The following is a 17,368-nucleotide window of genomic DNA, read 5'->3' on the forward strand; positions in this document are numbered from 1 at the left end:
CTAGGTTTGACAACCAAAGCACTGACGCCTTCCTTGCTCAGGCACAGTGTATTTATACCTGCAGCAAGGAAGGGATTGGCTAGGCAATTATGCAGATTAACAATACTGACAACAGATTGGAGGAAATGATCAGCTGACAGAATCCAAGATGGCTGCGCCCATGCAGACACTTGGAGGGAAGTTTGGTTTGTAATCCATGTGGTAATGAAAACAGTAATGGCGGCGCCGGCCACTGGAGACAGGAGACGCCAGGCTGACAAGTGCACATCCAACCACGCGGACACAGCGGAGGCCGCGGCTGACGTAATCGCCACTCTGACACTCTGCATGCAGAAGCTCAGGGACGGCGGCGGAGGCCGCGGGAGACGCCATGCCAGATGTAATAAGGCGTTACTGTGACAGCGTCTCAGAGAGACAGGAGAGGATGCAGGAATGTGAACATTAGGATAACAGATGGGATCCGGTCCTGGAGCGCTGAGCCAGCCTTAGGAGGCATCTGATGGGTAAGAAATGGCGTCCAGATACCCGGATCGTGACAGCACCCCCCCCTTTAGGAGTGGCCCCAGGACACTTCTTTGGCTTTTGAGGAAACTTGGAATGGAATCTCCGGACCAAGGCAGGAGCATGGACATCAGAAGCATTGGTCCATGAACGTTCCTCAGGGCCGTAACCCTTCCAGTCAATAAGATACTGTAGTTGACCGTAACGGTGACGTGAGTCCAGGATCTTGGCCACTTCATACTCAACGCCTCGTTGAGTTTGGACTTTCGGAGTTGGAGGAAGTGAGGAATGAAACCGATTCAAGATCAGCGGTTTCAACAGGGAAACATGGAATGTCCTGGGTATTTTTAAGAAGGGAGGCAACTGGAGTCTGTAAGCAACAGGATTGATGACTTGTTCAATCTTGAAAGGACCGATATAGCGAGGTGCAAACTTCATACTGGGAACTCTTAACCTCAAATTCTTCGTGGATAACCATACCCGATCACCCACCTTGAGAGCAGGAACTGCTCGACGCTTCTTATCCGCAAACTTCTTGTACCTGAACGATGCCTTGAGCAGAGCTGATCGTACGCTCTTCCAGATATTGGCAAACTGATGCAAGGTGATATCCACTGCGGGAACAGAAGTTGCTGGAAGCGGTTGGAACTCAGGGACTTTAGGGTGGAATCCAAAGTTAGTGAAGAATGGTGTTGAAGCAGATGAAGAATGATACTGGTTGTTATGACAGAACTCGGCCCAGGGAAGTAATTGAACCCAGTCATCTTGAGAGGAGGACACATAGATGCGGAGGAAGGCCTCCAAGTCCTGATTCACCCTTTCGGTTTGACCATTGGTCTGAGGATGGTAAGCCGTGGAAAACTTTAGCTTGACTTGGAGGACTTGACATAAACTTCGCCAGAATTTGGCTGTGAATTGAACTCCTCGATCTGAGATAATTTCTTCAGGAAGACCGTGGAGTCGAAAGATCTCTTGTATGAATACTTGAGCCAACTTGGAAGCTGACGGAAGACCGGTGAGAGGAATGAAGTGTGCCATCTTGGTGAACCGGTCAACTACCACCCAGATGGTATTGAACTTGTTGCACATGGGTAAGTCTGTAATGAAATCCATCGACAAGTGGGTCCATGGTCGACGGGGAACGGATAGTGGAACCAGTTGCCCCGCAGGCGACTGGCGGGATACTTTATGTTGAGCACACTTTGGGCAAGATGCAATAAACTCCAAGACGTCTTTTTTCAGAGTTGGCCACCAATAGGACCTAGAGATAAACTCCAGGGTTTTTTGGATACCTGTATGTCCGGCAAAACGGGAAGCATGGGCCCAATGCATGAGCTTCTTCCTTAGCATCGGCTTCACAAAACTTTTCCCTGATGGGGGCGTAGAGTCCATCCCTACCGTGGAGAATGCCAACGGATTTATAATAGGATGCTTGTCTGAAGACTCTGACTCATTTTCTTGCTCCCATGAGCGGGAAAGGGCATCGGCCTTGCGATTCTGAGAGCCCGGACAGAACTGGAGTTTAAAGTCGAACCTGGAAAAGAAAAGTGCCCATCTGGCCTGACGAGGGTTGAGACATTGTGCGCCCTTCAGGTATAAAAGGTTCTTGTGGTCTGTAAGTATGGTGATTAAATGAGAAGCTCCCTCCAACAGATACCTCCACTCTTCTAGAGCGAGCTTGATGGCTAGCAACTCCTGGTCGCCAATGGCATAGTTGCGCTCAGCTGGGGAGAACTTCCGGGAGAAGAAACTGCAAGGATGTAAATGGCCATCTTTAGCCCTCTGAGATAACACCGCTCCTACTCCAACGGAGGAGGCATCCACCTCTAGGATGAAAGGAGAGTCGATGTCAGGCTGTTTCAGGACAGGCGCAGAGATGAACCTCTGTTTTAAAAGATGAAAAGCTTGCATGGCTTCTTCAGACCACTTGGACGGGTTAGCACCCTTCTTGGTGAAAGCAGTAATAGGCGCCACAATGGTGGAAAAGTCTCGTATAAACTTTCGGTAATAATTGGCGAACCCTAAGAACCTCTGGACCCCTTTGAGGGTTAAGGGTACCGGCCAATTCTGAATTGCTTGTAGTTTCTCAGGATCCATCTCTAGTCCGGAACCGGACACAATGTACCCTAGAAACGGAATGGACTTGACTTCAAAGACGCATTTTTCTAATTTGCAATAGAGATGATAGACACGGAGACGGGACAGAACCTCTTTAACCCAAAAACGATGTTCCTCTAAATCGTTGGCAAAAATGAGGATATCGTCTAGATAGACCACGACATGACGGTATAGAATGTCTCTGAAGATCTCATTGACAAAATGCTGGAAGACAGCTGGAGCATTGCTCAATCCGAAGGGCATGACGAGGTACTCATAATGTCCGTCACGGGTGTTAAAGGCGGTCTTCCACTCGTCACCCTCACGGATCCGGATGAGATTGTATGCACCTCGCAAGTCCAGCTTTGTAAAGATGGTAGCTCCGCTAACTCTGTCAAAGAGCTCAGTAATCAGGGGTAAAGGATAACGGTTCTTGATGGTAATGTCGTTCAAACCTCTGTAGTCGATGCACGGCCGCAGACCACCATCTTTCTTTTTTACAAAAAAGAAGCCTGCGCCGGCTGGGGAAGAAGAAGGTCGAATGAACCCCTTTGCTAGGTTCTCTTTAATGTATTCCTCCATAGAATGCGTCTCAGGCAGAGACAACGGATAAGTTCGGCCTCGAGGTGGAACCTTCCCTGGAACGAGATCAATCGGGCAGTCCCATTCTCTATGAGGAGGAAGGATATCAGCAGAAGCTTTACTGAACACATCCGTGAAATCTTGATATGGAGGAGGTGGAACATCAGACGACCTGGGGGAGGAAGAACAGACAGGCAATACTTTAAACAAACATGTCTCTGCACAGGAGGAACCCCATGCCAGGATTTGCGTAGTCGTCCAATCAATTGTAGGATTGTGAAGACGGAGCCATGGAAGGCCCAGGACCACAGGATGTGTGGCTCTTGGAATCACTAAAAGTGAAATAAGTTCGGAATGAAGAACTCCCACTCTCAGACGAACTGGTAGAGTCCTTAGAGCAATAACAGTATCAAAAATTTTACTGCCATCCACGGCAGTTAAGGAAAAGGAGGAAGGAAGTCTCTCGGTGGGTAGGGACCACCGTTTAACATAGGCTTCAGTAATAAAGTTCCCAGCTGCTCCGGAATCAAGGAGGGCAATGACGTTCCGATAACGTTGAGCATCTTGAAGCGAGACTGGGAGATTACAATCATGAGGAGATGGAGAGGAGATCATTACTCCTAGCCGGCCCTCTCCTGGGCGAGCTAGGGTTTGGAGTTTTCCCGGACGTTCGGGACAGGCATTGATGGTGTGAGACGGAGCTGCACAGTAAAGACAAAGAGACTCAGAGAGGCGTCTTCGGCGCTCAGCAGGAGTTAAACGGGAACGGCCAATTTGCATGGGCTCATCTTTAGATGGTGACAGTTGACGAGGAGGAGCAGAAGATTTTGGAGCAGATGATCTTCCACGCTCAGTTGCTCTCTCTCTGAAACGTAAATCAACTTTCGTGCAGAGTGAGATTAGCTCATCTAACTTAGAAGGTAAGTCTCTGGTAGCTAACTCATCTTTAATAAGCTCAGATAAGCCATGCCAGAATGCAGCATACAGGGCCTCGTCGTTCCATGCCAGTTCGGATGCCAGGATCTGGAACTGTATCAGATATTGTCCTATAGTACGTGACCCCTGGCGTAAACGGAGAATCTCGGATGAAGCTGAGGTTACCCGGCCTGGCTCGTCGAAGATGCGCCTGAATGTTGACATGAATGCGGTGTAAGAAGATAGCAGGGTGTCGGACCTCTCCCATAACGGTGATGCCCAGTCAAGGGCAGAGCCACTGAGAAGAGAGATAATGTAGGCAATTTTTGTACGGTCACTGGGAAAATTGCCAGGTTGTAGCTCAAACTGAATCTCACACTGGTTGAGAAATCCCCTGCAGAATCTTGGAGATCCGTCAAATTTTGCTGGCGTTGGAAGATGAAGACGTGGAGCAGAAATGGGTAAGGTGGGTGGGGTTATAGCTGGAGTCACTGTGGTTGACGCACCAGATGCGCCTGATCCACGGAGAGTTGTCTGAATCCCATCCAGCTGAGTAGAGAGATCCTGGAGACAGCGGATGATGTGGCCCTGTGCAGCCTCCTGATGTTCTAGTCGGGCTGCCAGTTCTTGCATCGGCCTGGCCGCTTGATCCTGGTCTCCGGCTGGATTCATTAGGTCAGTGCTTACTGTCACAACTGAGGGCCTGAGCTGACGGGAGGCAGCCTCAGTTGTAGGGGCTGAGATGTACCGGAACCTGGGAGGTTGTATCAGACCCCTGGACATGTAAGTAACATGAATAATAACTGCCCGAAGGCGTGACCACGACAACTTGGCTAAAAGTCAATGATGTTTATTATGACAACTCCGCAACACAGCAGCAGTAAAAGAAAATGTAAAAGTCAGCAAATAATAAATACAGTTCCTGGGTACTACAGGATGGCAGGAGCAACAGGGCACTGGTAGTGTGAGATAGTTCTTATGATCTTCTAGATGGAAAGTCCTTACCAGGCCCGACTGTAGCAATGGAGATAACCCAGGATTGTGCCAGCTGGTGTTCCAGGAAAAGCTGGGTTGCTGAAGGTAAAACAGCTGCTGTGGATACTGGCTGGAACCAGACTGTTGTTAGCACGGAGTGGATACTGGCTGGAACCAGTTAAATAATAGATGAACTTGGGAGCGATGAAATATGAACTGAAATGTAGAACTTGAGAGCGGAGAAATAATAATACCGGTGGAGAGTGGTAAAGTGTAGAAAGGACACCGGCCCTATAAGGGAAGCTGTACTCTGCTGAAAGCTGAGCTGGAAGCAGGTAATGTTGTAGCTGGAAACAGATGAATCCACAATGGATTGGAGAGTCAGGCTACACCGCAGGTGGAATGCTGGTGCGGGTCTCTATGGTGGAAGTCTTGAGACAGGAGCTGGAACCTGGAAGACAATCACAGGAGAGAGACAAACAGGAACTAGGTTTGACAACCAAAGCACTGACGCCTTCCTTGCTCAGGCACAGTGTATTTATACCTGCAGCAAGGAAGGGATTGGCTAGGCAATTATGCAGATTAACAATACTGACAACAGATTGGAGGAAATGATCAGCTGACAGAATCCAAGATGGCTGCGCCCATGCAGACACTTGGAGGGAAGTTTGGTTTGTAATCCATGTGGTAATGAAAACAGTAATGGCGGCGCCGGCCATTGGAGACAGGAGACGCCAGGCTGACAAGTGCACATCCAACCACGCGGACACAGCGGAGGCCGCGGCTGACGTAATCGCCACTCTGACACTCTGCATGCAGAAGCTCAGGGACGGCGGCGGAGGCCGCGGGAGACGCCATGCCAGATGTAATAAGGCGTTACTGTGACAGCGTCTCAGAGAGACAGGAGAGGATGCAGGAATGTGAACATTAGGATAACAGATGGGATCCGGTCCTGGAGCGCTGAGCCAGCCTTAAGAGGCATCTGATGGGTAAGAAATGGCGTCCAGATACCCGGATCGTGACACCATATATCCTATAACAAATTGCCTAAGACACGTCAAACCTTGTTTAATTCATAAAAGTTAGATACATTTAAATGTTTATTTGTAGGATATTCACTCCCCTTGTTGCTAAATCTCAATAAAATGTAGTTTATTAAAAAAAAAATATTAAAGCAATTATGTACTATTTTATTATCACTGTGTTTTATTACTATTTAGTTAGATAAAGCTAATACATCATCATTTATAAATCAACATTTCTACCTGGATATTTAAATGTGTTTTCCTAATATTATAACTATAAAACTAATTTATCATAATTGAAAAAAATATATTTTACCAGTTACATTGGAGATTTCTCCTTTGGAACACGGGACACATTCATAGCAGCAGACTGGTTTTATATTATTCTTAATTTTGCGGTTACCAGGAGGGCAATTTGGAGAACATTGTGATCGTGGTACCTGTTGATAAAGATAAGATTCTTAAACCCATGGTTCTCCTCCAGACACAAAAAATGGATTGTTATTGTAAATTACTAAGGTGCCAAAATATTCAGGGGGAACATTGCCATAACTAAACATTTTGGTGCCCTGTGCCAGAAAAAAGAATTGGTGACACCCCCCACATTTAAAAAAGGGACAATGCGTGCTGAAGACGTGCATCCAAAATTTAGGGTGTGGCTTTGTGGGGAAGTGGTGTGGCCACAGAATAGACCAATTCACATTACACTGTGCATTAGAGTCTGTTAGTCACATTACAGTGCACAGTAGAGCCCCTAATACACATTACATCACACATTGGAGCCTCTTATACCTCTTACACCACAGTCAGGCCCCTTAACATGTTATACCACAGACGAGTCCCTTATACACATTATGCCAGGTTAAACCCCTATATTTATTCCTCCTTATAATTCCTCTCCCCCTGTAGTGTCAGTGAAAAGTGTATGGAAAAGGGGTGTGTGTCTGTCTCTATCCATCCCTGCCTGCCATTGGAGCAACAGTTCACTTACATTACTGCTGCCGGCTCTGAAACCCGGTAGTCCACCTTACCAAGAGCAGGCGGGGGGGCAGAAACACACAGGTAATACAATCTTCCTCATCAGTACTCAGATATCCTCTCCAAAACCCCCTCTCTATGCCTCACTCACTGTAAATTTATATTTACCTTACCTGTCCATTAATAACCCCTCATGCTCTCTCCGATTGCCTCTTTAATGTATAACCTAACCTTTCTTGATCATTTTACTCCCCCTCAATGAAATACATGCACTTACAGTATGACATTGCATTTCACATATTGCACGGTGGGGTTACAGACTGACTGTCTGACTGGATGCTGGAGTGAGTCCATAGATCCACTTTGTGATGCTGGTGCCACTGTCTGTGCAGAGCTCACACACGCTGCCACCAGAGACAGGACTGCCCACTTACTCCATTCCCTGCTCAAACACAGCAGTAGGGCACCTAATACACTGGGAGAGACATCACACATCTCTCCCAGGAGATGTTACAGGCCTGTGCGGCTGGAGACAGGGTAAGGGCAGAACATACAGGGGGTAGCTGCAAAGCTGCCCGCGGTCTTGTATGTAGTGGTGGACTTGGCAGAGAAGGAGCCGAGTGTACCACTACATACATGACAGCAGGCAGCACAGCAGATAGTGGCAGCAGTAATGAGCAGCCATAGTGTGCTTACAGAGCATATACACTGCATATGCGCTGTGTGCAGGGCACCTCAGGCACACTCCTAGTTATCCTCCTTAGAAGGAGATGTATCAAACCTTGGAGAGAGATAAAGTGGAGAGAAATACTATACTAACCAATCGGCTTCTAACTGTCATTTTACAGGTTGTGTTTGAAAAATTTAATGTAGGAGCTTGTAGGAGCTGATTGGTTGGTACGTTATCTTTCTCCTTTTTATCTCTCTCCAAGGTACAATACATATCCCACTTAGGGGCCTATGTACTAAGCTTTGAGGAGAGATAAAGTACCATCCAATCAGGTCCTATCTACCATGTTACAGGCTGTATTTGAAAAATTACAGTTAGGAGCTGGTTGGGTGGAACTTTACCCCGTCCACGTTCTCTCTCTCCAAGGCTTAGTACTTAGAACCCAACAATGTGTGAAGTTTAGTAGCTGTCTGGATCTGGAAATGTTGGAACCCTGTATGGAGAACAGAGAGGTCCATGAAACAAGGAAAGACTAACAATGACTCTTCTACTGCATGCTTTCTGTCACACTAGCTAGCTAAAAATGGATTCAGTAACACCCATACTGTAATTAGTATGATGACATCTCACTCTGCAATCAGCACTTTAAATTATTATCCCTCACTATAATAATAAATGAATAAGCTCTCCCTCCACCTCAGCAAACTATTAATCCCACCACAGCAATAAATCAATAGCCCAGCCAAGGATGTATATATAATGGGTCTTACCCTCCCTATGCCCCAGTTATACTCCCAGCAATGTGCTTACCTCCTGATCTCTGCAGGCAATGTCTCCTTTAACAGTGTGTTACTGCAGGCATGGCTGCTGCCCAAGCCAGCTTCATCTCCCCTTACTGGAGCTGAAATAGTTGAAAACCATTGATGGTCACTTGTCATATCACCATCGATGGCAACTGTTGATACTAACTACAATGATGGTAATTCCTAGTGTGGCCGTGTTAAGCCTGCTGGGATGTCTCCAGACCATGACCCTGCCCAGCATCAGTCATTGAGGAGAGATGGTGCTGGAGAAGACAGCAGATGTGCCTACAGTAGCACAATGCTAAAGGAGCAGTCATCCTTGGGGATAAGCAGAGCAGCTGGGAGTGTTTGCAATGTTGCTATTGGGACCTTCTAGTTTAGCTATGCCCCTGAACCCAGCCATTCACTCTCAGTGAATTAATTGATTAGCTCTTACTTTACAAATAAGTAGAGATGTGCGCCAGACCATTTTTGCTAGTTTTGGGTTAAATTTGTCATCTGGTTTTGTTTTTTGTTTTTATTTAAATTGACAAAATAAAGCTAAAATCACAGAATTTCTTCCTAGAGTATCATTAACGTTAATAACATTTATTTCCACTCCAGCCAATTTTGACAACCTCACAGCTCACAATAAGGTGTCATATTCTTTAGGCCAAAGACTGCAGCAAGCTATCTGGTTACTGTTAGGTTTCAGACTAGAGTCTGCAGTTTTTCACCTTTGTGCCGGTTTCCGCAGCTCAGGGTGCTCTCGGTCGTCGGCTGCGGCGCCGGCCAGAAACCGTGATGCATGCTCCTGTTTTCTGTATAGATCACACTGTTTGGGAATGCATGGAGTCTACAGATGCTGGCAGCCATGTTCAATGTCAGCTGACTGCAAAAATGTCCAGTAGGAACCCCGGAGTACTCAGCTGACCACTCTGTCCAATGGCAGTCTGTCTATGGGTATATCTATAATATCCTGGAAACAGGAACTCATGTACATCTTCTTCTCTTTACAGTGTATGCTGAAGGCTCCAGGTTCAGGCTCCATCCTGTCTCTCCACGTGCTTCGCTATTGCATCTCTTCATGTGTAGCATTCATTTCTTCAAGTATCTCAAGTTCATCTGTTCACAAGTACCGTGTGCCATCAGTTAAACTTCATTAATTTCTTCAGTATCTCAAGTTTACCTGTTCAGAAGTACCGTGTGCCATCGGTAAAGCTTCATTCATTTATTCAAGTATCACAAGTTCACCTGTTCACAAGTACTGTGTGCCATTGGTCAAACTTAATTTATTTCTTCAAGTATCACAAGTTCACCTGTTTGCAAGTACCATGTGCCATCAGTCAAGCTTCATTCATTTCTTCAAGTATCCCAAGTCCACCTGTTCGCAAGTACCATGTGCCATCGGTCAAGCTGCATTCATTTCTTCAAGTGTCCCAAGTTCACCTGTTCACAAGTACCGTGTGCTATTGGTCAAGTATCATTAATTTCTTCAAGTGTTTCAAGTTCACTCATTTGCAAGTACTGTGTGCTAACAGTCAAGTATCATTCATTTCTCCTAGTGTCCTAAGTTCTCCTATTCTCAAGTATCATTTACCTTTTCAAGCATTTCAAGTTTATCAACTCTCAAGCACTGAGTATTCTATTTCAGTTTCAAGTGTGGTGTGCTTCAACCTATCCAGAGACTCTCTCACTGTTCAGTCTGCCACTAGTCAACTCCTTTAAGATTCCTCAGCTATTTTGAGTGCCTGTCCAGGGGGCCTCGACCTGCCTACCAGAATCAGCAAAACCCAAATCCCCATCGGAGGGAGTTACTGGTAAAAACCTTTTGGAGGTTTAGACTCTGCGCCTCTGGATAGGTCTCGCCAACACTCGGTATAGCAACACATGAGGAAGTCTTGCATTAATCTTCCTCATTTACTGTGGCAGCCTGATTCCGTAATCACATCCCATAAACCATTAGCTGAGTACACAGGGACCCAGGACGTGATAGTTACTAGGTGCAAAACACAGAACAGTTGACAGGCAAAGGCAGTCACAGGGTCGGAGGGGGTGTGCCAATGGGGTTAGAATGCCTTTGGTGGGCCGCAGGCGGGCAATGGAGGCATGTCTAGACCGTTGGGAGGGTGGGCCGCGGTGGCTGTGTGATTTCACATGCAGCTGCTGTGACCAGGAATGCAGCGGGTATCTCCATTCCAGTGCGCAGAAGCGGCGCAGGCAGGGAGCTACTCACAGATACAAAAGCATCACCATGGTTTTGTACCTGTGGAGTGGGGGCAGGGCCTGACATGCAGGGCAGACTAGCCCTGTGCTGGGTGTCCCCCCGCATGTCAGAGTAAATTATCGTAGATGTGCTAAAGCACATCTACGATCAACTCTGAATTAACCCCAAAGATCACTAGGTTAAAGTACACTAAACAGTACAAACAACAGAACTTAATTAAATATACAGATTTAGCCATGCTAACTTTTGCTATGATGTGACATGCAGCAACTTGGCTTGCTGTATTGCATGCCAGGCTGCGAATAGTCACAGCTCGATGCAGTATGCAGCAAGCCATGTTTCAGTGTGCCACGTCTCATCAAAGATGAGCATGGCAACATCTGTATATGTACAGTATATATATATATATATATATATATATATATATATGGAATTTAGAAATAAAAAAGTTATTGCGCCACTTGTGTTCACCAACGTTGAACCTGAATATAAATGTAAACAATAACACTCTGACACTCCCTTTAAAGGGCGTCTGCTTAACCCCTGACAGGGATGGCGGTTCCCTGTATAAGAGAATTCAAGGTAGATGGGGGGAAGGGGGTTTAGCGACCAATGGTGTCTAAAAGAATTATACTTTAGGTAAATAAATTAAAATACAATTTATTAGTATGTAAAATATAAAAATGACAAAAATTTTTCTAAAAAATGGGATAAAAACTATACATGCAAAATATAATACCAGTTAAAAATGAATAAATAGTAAAAAGATTCCTTAACTTGGTATGTAGTCACTGCCAGATAGCCCAACGCGTTTCGTCCTTAAGACTTCATCAAGGGGTGTTGGCAGACTGGGACCAGGCTTCTATTTATACCAATACTAATCTGATGCCAATTATGACATCATTTCCTGTTGATATCACATGATATTTTTTAACAGACTATGAGCTAATAATTTACATTAGTGAGTGATATAGTTATATAGTATAGGGGTTCTAAATGTGGGTTAGTTGATTAAATAGCAGGTTTGGGGTTCAGAAAACCATATAGAATCCATCAGAAGTTGCGCCGATGCGCTTTCCGCCCCACTTCCGGTTTTTCGGCGTCGCGTCACTTCCGCCCCACTTCCGGAAGCCGGACTGCGCATGCGCCCGCGACCTTCCGTTCTTCAGTTATCAAGGGAGCTGAGTGTAAGGTGCTTTGTTTTCCTCAGCGGCGGCCATCTTTGTAGAGACTTTTTGCTCATTTTCTCTATGCGGCGGCCATCTTAGTGGAGAACAGCAGTATTGACATTTATGGTATTTCTTGGCATAGAAGTGAAAAAATAGAGAAGGGGGATTAATAACAGAGACAGTACAGCGTTTCTTCTTTAAAATGAAAGAGCAACATGTAACCAAAAAGGATTTACCCATATGTTTTTAAGTGTATTATATGCATAAATACTTAAATAATAAATGTAGTAATAAAAACAATTGACTATATATATTCGGTGTTAATATGCATAATGCTTGCTGCAGGTTAAGGTGCAAATTAGGGCAGTGCAACCAGTGCTTATTGCATATTGTAGTGCTTAATGCAGTTTCAGAAAAGGGCAGTGAAATAATGAATCAGTTAATTATGCATAATGCTTGCTACAATTTAAGGTGTAAATTAGGGCAGTGCAGCCAGTGCTTATTTCATATTGCAATGCTTGGTGCAGGTTCAGATAGTGAGGAAAGGGGTAGTGTTCATGTGATTAAGGTCGTGCTTCGTGAAAAGTGATAAAATAATACAGCTGTTTTAGCTAATTAGTCAAGGTATCAACACTGACATGATCAGGTACTGTAACCTAACTAATTAAAAAAGCCTACATGAGCATGTCAGTGCTGATACCTTGACTAATTAGCTAAAACAGCTGTATTATTAAATTGTAGCAAGCATTATGCATAATTAACTGATTATGCATAATCCTTTTTGGTTACATGTTGCTCTTTCATTTTAAAGAAGAAACGCTGTACTGTCTCTGTTATTAATCCCCCTTCTCTATTTTTTCACTTCTATGCCAAGAAATACCATAAATGTCAATACTGCTGTTCTCCACTAAGATGGCCGCCGCATAGAGAAAATGAACAAAAAGTCTCTACAAAGATGGCCGCCGCTGAGGAAAACAAAGCACCTTACACTCAGCTCCCTTGATAACTGAAGAACGGAAGGTCGCGGGCGCATGCGCAGTCCGGCTTCCGGAAGTGGGGCGGAAGTGACGCGACGCCGAAAAACCGGAAGTGGGGCGGAAAGCGCATCGGCGCAACTTCTGATGGATTCTATATGGTTTTCTGAACCCCAAACCTGCTATTTAATCAACTAACCCACATTTAGAACCCCTATACTATATAACTATATCACTCACTAATGTAAATTATTAGCTCATAGTCTGTTAAAAAATATCATGTGATATCAACAGGAAATGATGTCATAATTGGCATCAGATTAGTATTGGTATAAATAGAAGCCTGGTCCCAGTCTGCCAACACCCCTTGATGAAGTCTTAAGGACGAAACGCGTTGGGCTATCTGGCAGTGACTACATACCAAGTTAAGGAATCTTTTTACTATTTATTCATTTTTAACTGGTATTATATTTTGCATGTATAGTTTTTATCCCATTTTTTAGAAAAAATTTTGTCATTTTTATATTTTACATACTAATAAATTGTATTTTAATTTATTTACCTAAAGTATAATTCTTTTAGACACCATTGGTCGCTAAACCCCCTTCCCCCCATCTACCATATATATATATATATATATATATAATATATATATATATATATATATATAACATTTATTTTTTAAAGTCACAGCTCATTTCAGACTGCATGGATTCAAATGGCTTATAGCATCACATGAATAAAGTGCACTAGGATGAAGTGCACCAAACAGAACAAAAAATAGTACCTCACTGTACTTTTTTTAATACTTTTTTTTAAAGTCACAGTTCATTTCAAACTGAATAAAGGCACAGGGCTTATAGATGCCCATGAACAACGCACAATAGGGAAAGGCACACAAAACAACTCAAAGAACTTATAAATATATATATATATATATATATATGTATAGATATAGATATATACTCACCCCTTGATGAAGTCAGACAGATGAAATGCATTGGGTGTACCTCATGTGACTCTCCATACTAAGATAAGCAGGAATCTCTCATGTTTAATTATTTTTAATTTTTTTGTACATCTATGGTTTTAGCTCTCTATTTATATTTAATGTCTTGCTATTTCCTTCCCTTTACTATAGTCCATCTCATTTTATTGTTGTATCCTTATATTTATTATTATATGTGGAAATAAATTACTTGTCAAAAATGTATCCCATTATTACCTATTGTTTAATGCCATTTCTTCATAGATATTTATATTTTAAGACATTGTAGGTCGCTGATACCGCTATCACCCCATTCCTATTTACTTTTAAAAGGCGTCTTACCTATGCCACATACTTAGGGGCTAGCTGACACCTTATAATAATAAGGAGTGTTTGTATTGTGTCATTAGCGACCATTTATTTGAATTTATCCATACTCACCTGTGACGCCGTACTTCTATTGCGCAATATATATATATATATATATATATATATATATACTGTAAGTCTATGCCCAGGGTGCTGCTGCCGCCATGGCATGAGGTGCTGCCACCGGCTCCAGTGACAGACACTAGAGGTCATAATTGACCTCTAGTGTCTGTGCAGCGCTGCTATTGGAAAAACATCATGAAATCTCTCCCATAGAGAGGACGGGCGGCCAGAGACAGAGGTCAGGGCAGCAGTTTTCCGGTAGCAGGAGCCGGGCTGGTAAGTATTGGGTTTTTTTGGGGGTGTTTGCAAGCAGCGCTACTACAGGGGTAACAACTACTGGGGGCACTACTACATGGGGCACGGCTACAGGGGTCACAGCTACTGGGGCAAATCAACTGGGGGCACAGCTACTGGGGCACAACTACAGGGGTCACAACTACTGGGGCACTTTTACAGTTGACAAAGCTACTGGGACAAATCTACTGTGTGCACAGCTACAGGGTGCACAGCTACAGGGGGCAAAACTGCTGAGGGCACAGCTACTGGGGGCACATCTACTGGGGGCACAGCTACAGGGGGGCACAAGTACAGTGGGATAATTGTGGCCATGCCCCTTCCCTATGAAGAAGTCACATCCCTATTTTTGGGCACGCACCAACTCTATTTTATCTGTGGGGAGGGCACCACAGGAAACTTTTGTCCTGGGCGCCACAAGGTCTAGAACCGTCCCTGTGTAAGTCTCAGCTCAATTCAAACTGTGTGGAGTCATAGGGTTTGTAAATGCATGTGAGTGAAGCACACTAATCAGTACAAACAATAGAAAAATATCTTTGCTTTTCACCTTGCAGCTTAACTCCACTGTGGCAATTCAAATGGGTTTTATTTTATTATGTGAATAATAACTACACCGGGGTACAATGCACACAGGTTGTGCATACTTGAAATAATCAATTTTTTTTACTTTTTTATTTTTTAACATTCTTTGTACATGTTTTTTATTATTTTTCACAACTGATAATTACAGCACACAATGTACAGTAGTGCTGTTTGTGAAAAGCCACTTTAGATGGACACAGCATATGCAGAAGAGTACAGTGCAGCATACAGCAGTGTGCCCCAATACAAACTGACTATACAGAGTACAGCTTGTAAATCTGGACACAGCGCAGCCAATACAGCAGAGTACAGTGCAGCTTACAGCAGCATGCTCCTATACACACTGTCTATACAGAGCACAGCTTGTGAGCCTGGACACAGTTCAGCCAATTTACGGCAGAGTACAGCAGCATGCCTCAATACACACTGACTATAGAGCACAGCTTGTGAGTCTGGACACAGTACAGCTAATAAAGTGGAGTAGAGCATAGTATACGGCAGTGTGAGACTATACACACTGACTATGGAGCACAGCTTGTGAGCAGTGGTGCCGAGAGGGTAGGGGTAGGTACTATTTACTCAGGCCCAGTCCTGATAAAGGGGCCCAGAGTGGGCCAAAGTCCCCCTCCCTTTCCTGGCAGCAGCACTTTCAGCTCTTTTCCACACCCCACCACACGCTGCTGTGTCCTGGGCTGCGGTGTGGTCAGGGAGTACTTTAAGTACTATTTTTTCTGTATTTTTTTCTAAGTGTGCAGGGCCATGCCTCCCATAATTAATTATGCCACATACCCTAAAAAAAGTACCTGGGACCAGGCAGTCTCGTTACTGCCCTGCTTTTTAATCTGGATACAGCAGAGTACAGTGCAGTACACAGAAGTGTGCTAAGAGTGGAATGGCACTGAGTAACAGCCACAACACCCTTATATCGCTACCAAAACCCACAAGAATCCAATGCCAGGAGGATGAAATTTGGCCTCGATTTGAAATATGAGCCTGGCAGTGTAGCTAAAACTCGGAATTGACCAGGATTCTCAAATTGGGAGAAGTTTGGAATAAAGGTAATCTAAACTGCTCATCACTACAAATAAGATCCCAAACCCTCACCACCATTACATTAAATTCTTGCACCCACCATAATACTACATTTATAGCCCAACACCTACCTCATTAAATGAAATGATTAACTTCCCCCACCCCATTCACTTCACCCTAGGATACACTACATGATTAACCCTTTACAACATAAATAAATAAAAAATCCAGCCCCTAAACAATACTAAATTAAATTATTTACCCCCACCACTTCAATAACTATCTCAGCACCCAACTTTATAATTATTAAACCTTGCTACAGTAATAAATGATTAGTGCAGCCCCCATCCACTTTACAATAAGAGATCCCTCACTTCCCCCTATCTGCACTAACTTACTTCAATCCATTTCCAGCATTACAGATGTCAGCAGTGGTGTATGACTGGTCCTGCAGACCAGAAGCATTTTGACTTATGATTGTACTCATGTGCTGAGGGCCCTCACATCATGCATTGGGGCCTCCCTTACCGATGCTGGCATCTAGTGGCCAGAGTCCATACAGCAGAACCCCCTATAAGTGCTCTCATTTGGAGCTACCATCTTTCCATTGACATTCTGAATGATGGTGCATGTGTGGTAGAGAACCAAGGCTGTGGCACAGTGTCAGAGTCTTTGTTATCTGTTGTACTGGTGCCATGTATCTGAATACATCATGGAAAGATGTCACTGCTGGTAGCACTTATCGTAGGGTCTGAAGCATAGACACAGTGGTGGATATCTCCTGATTGCAGGGAGTAGAGTGCAGGCTCCCCTGGAACCATGGTTCCCTGTGCTCTGTAAATCATTCAGCCATTATAGATACATCACTGCTGCAGGCAACCATAAAATCATGGTCAGAGTCTGTGGTCTTTGAGGAGAGGAGCAGCAGTGTCTGTGTTACTAGGGTAGATCACAGACAGCTCAGGAAAGTAGGGCAATATTAACAATGGGGCAGATGAAGCTCCAGCTCCAGGTCTCCACATAACTATAGGCCCACCATAATGGCAGCATAGCTAGCTGTCCACACAGTTTTAAAAGTCTTCTTGGTTTCTCAGAAAATTATGCAGTTTTTCTATTGTTATGTATTATGAGAGACAGTGAGGGGA

At 44.4% G+C, this 17,368-nt stretch overlaps 1 protein-coding gene across 1 annotated transcript in view; it reads right to left on the reverse strand.

The window, feature by feature from the left end:
• The window catches only part of LOC135051692 (vomeronasal type-2 receptor 26-like), a gene marked incomplete at its 5' end in the record, with an annotated part of 134,482 nt that overhangs the window by 79,075 nt on the left and 38,039 nt on the right, over positions 1-17,368 (reverse strand). Inside the window, one exon of the mRNA XM_063957403.1 lies at positions 6,412-6,535. Coding sequence (XP_063813473.1) covers positions 6,412-6,535 — 124 coding nt within the window. The remainder of the gene's footprint in view (positions 1-6,411; positions 6,536-17,368) is intronic.

Source organism: Pseudophryne corroboree, chromosome 1 (assembly GCF_028390025.1).
Source record: "Pseudophryne corroboree isolate aPseCor3 chromosome 1, aPseCor3.hap2, whole genome shotgun sequence".
NCBI classification, from domain to species: domain Eukaryota; kingdom Metazoa; phylum Chordata; class Amphibia; order Anura; family Myobatrachidae; genus Pseudophryne; species Pseudophryne corroboree.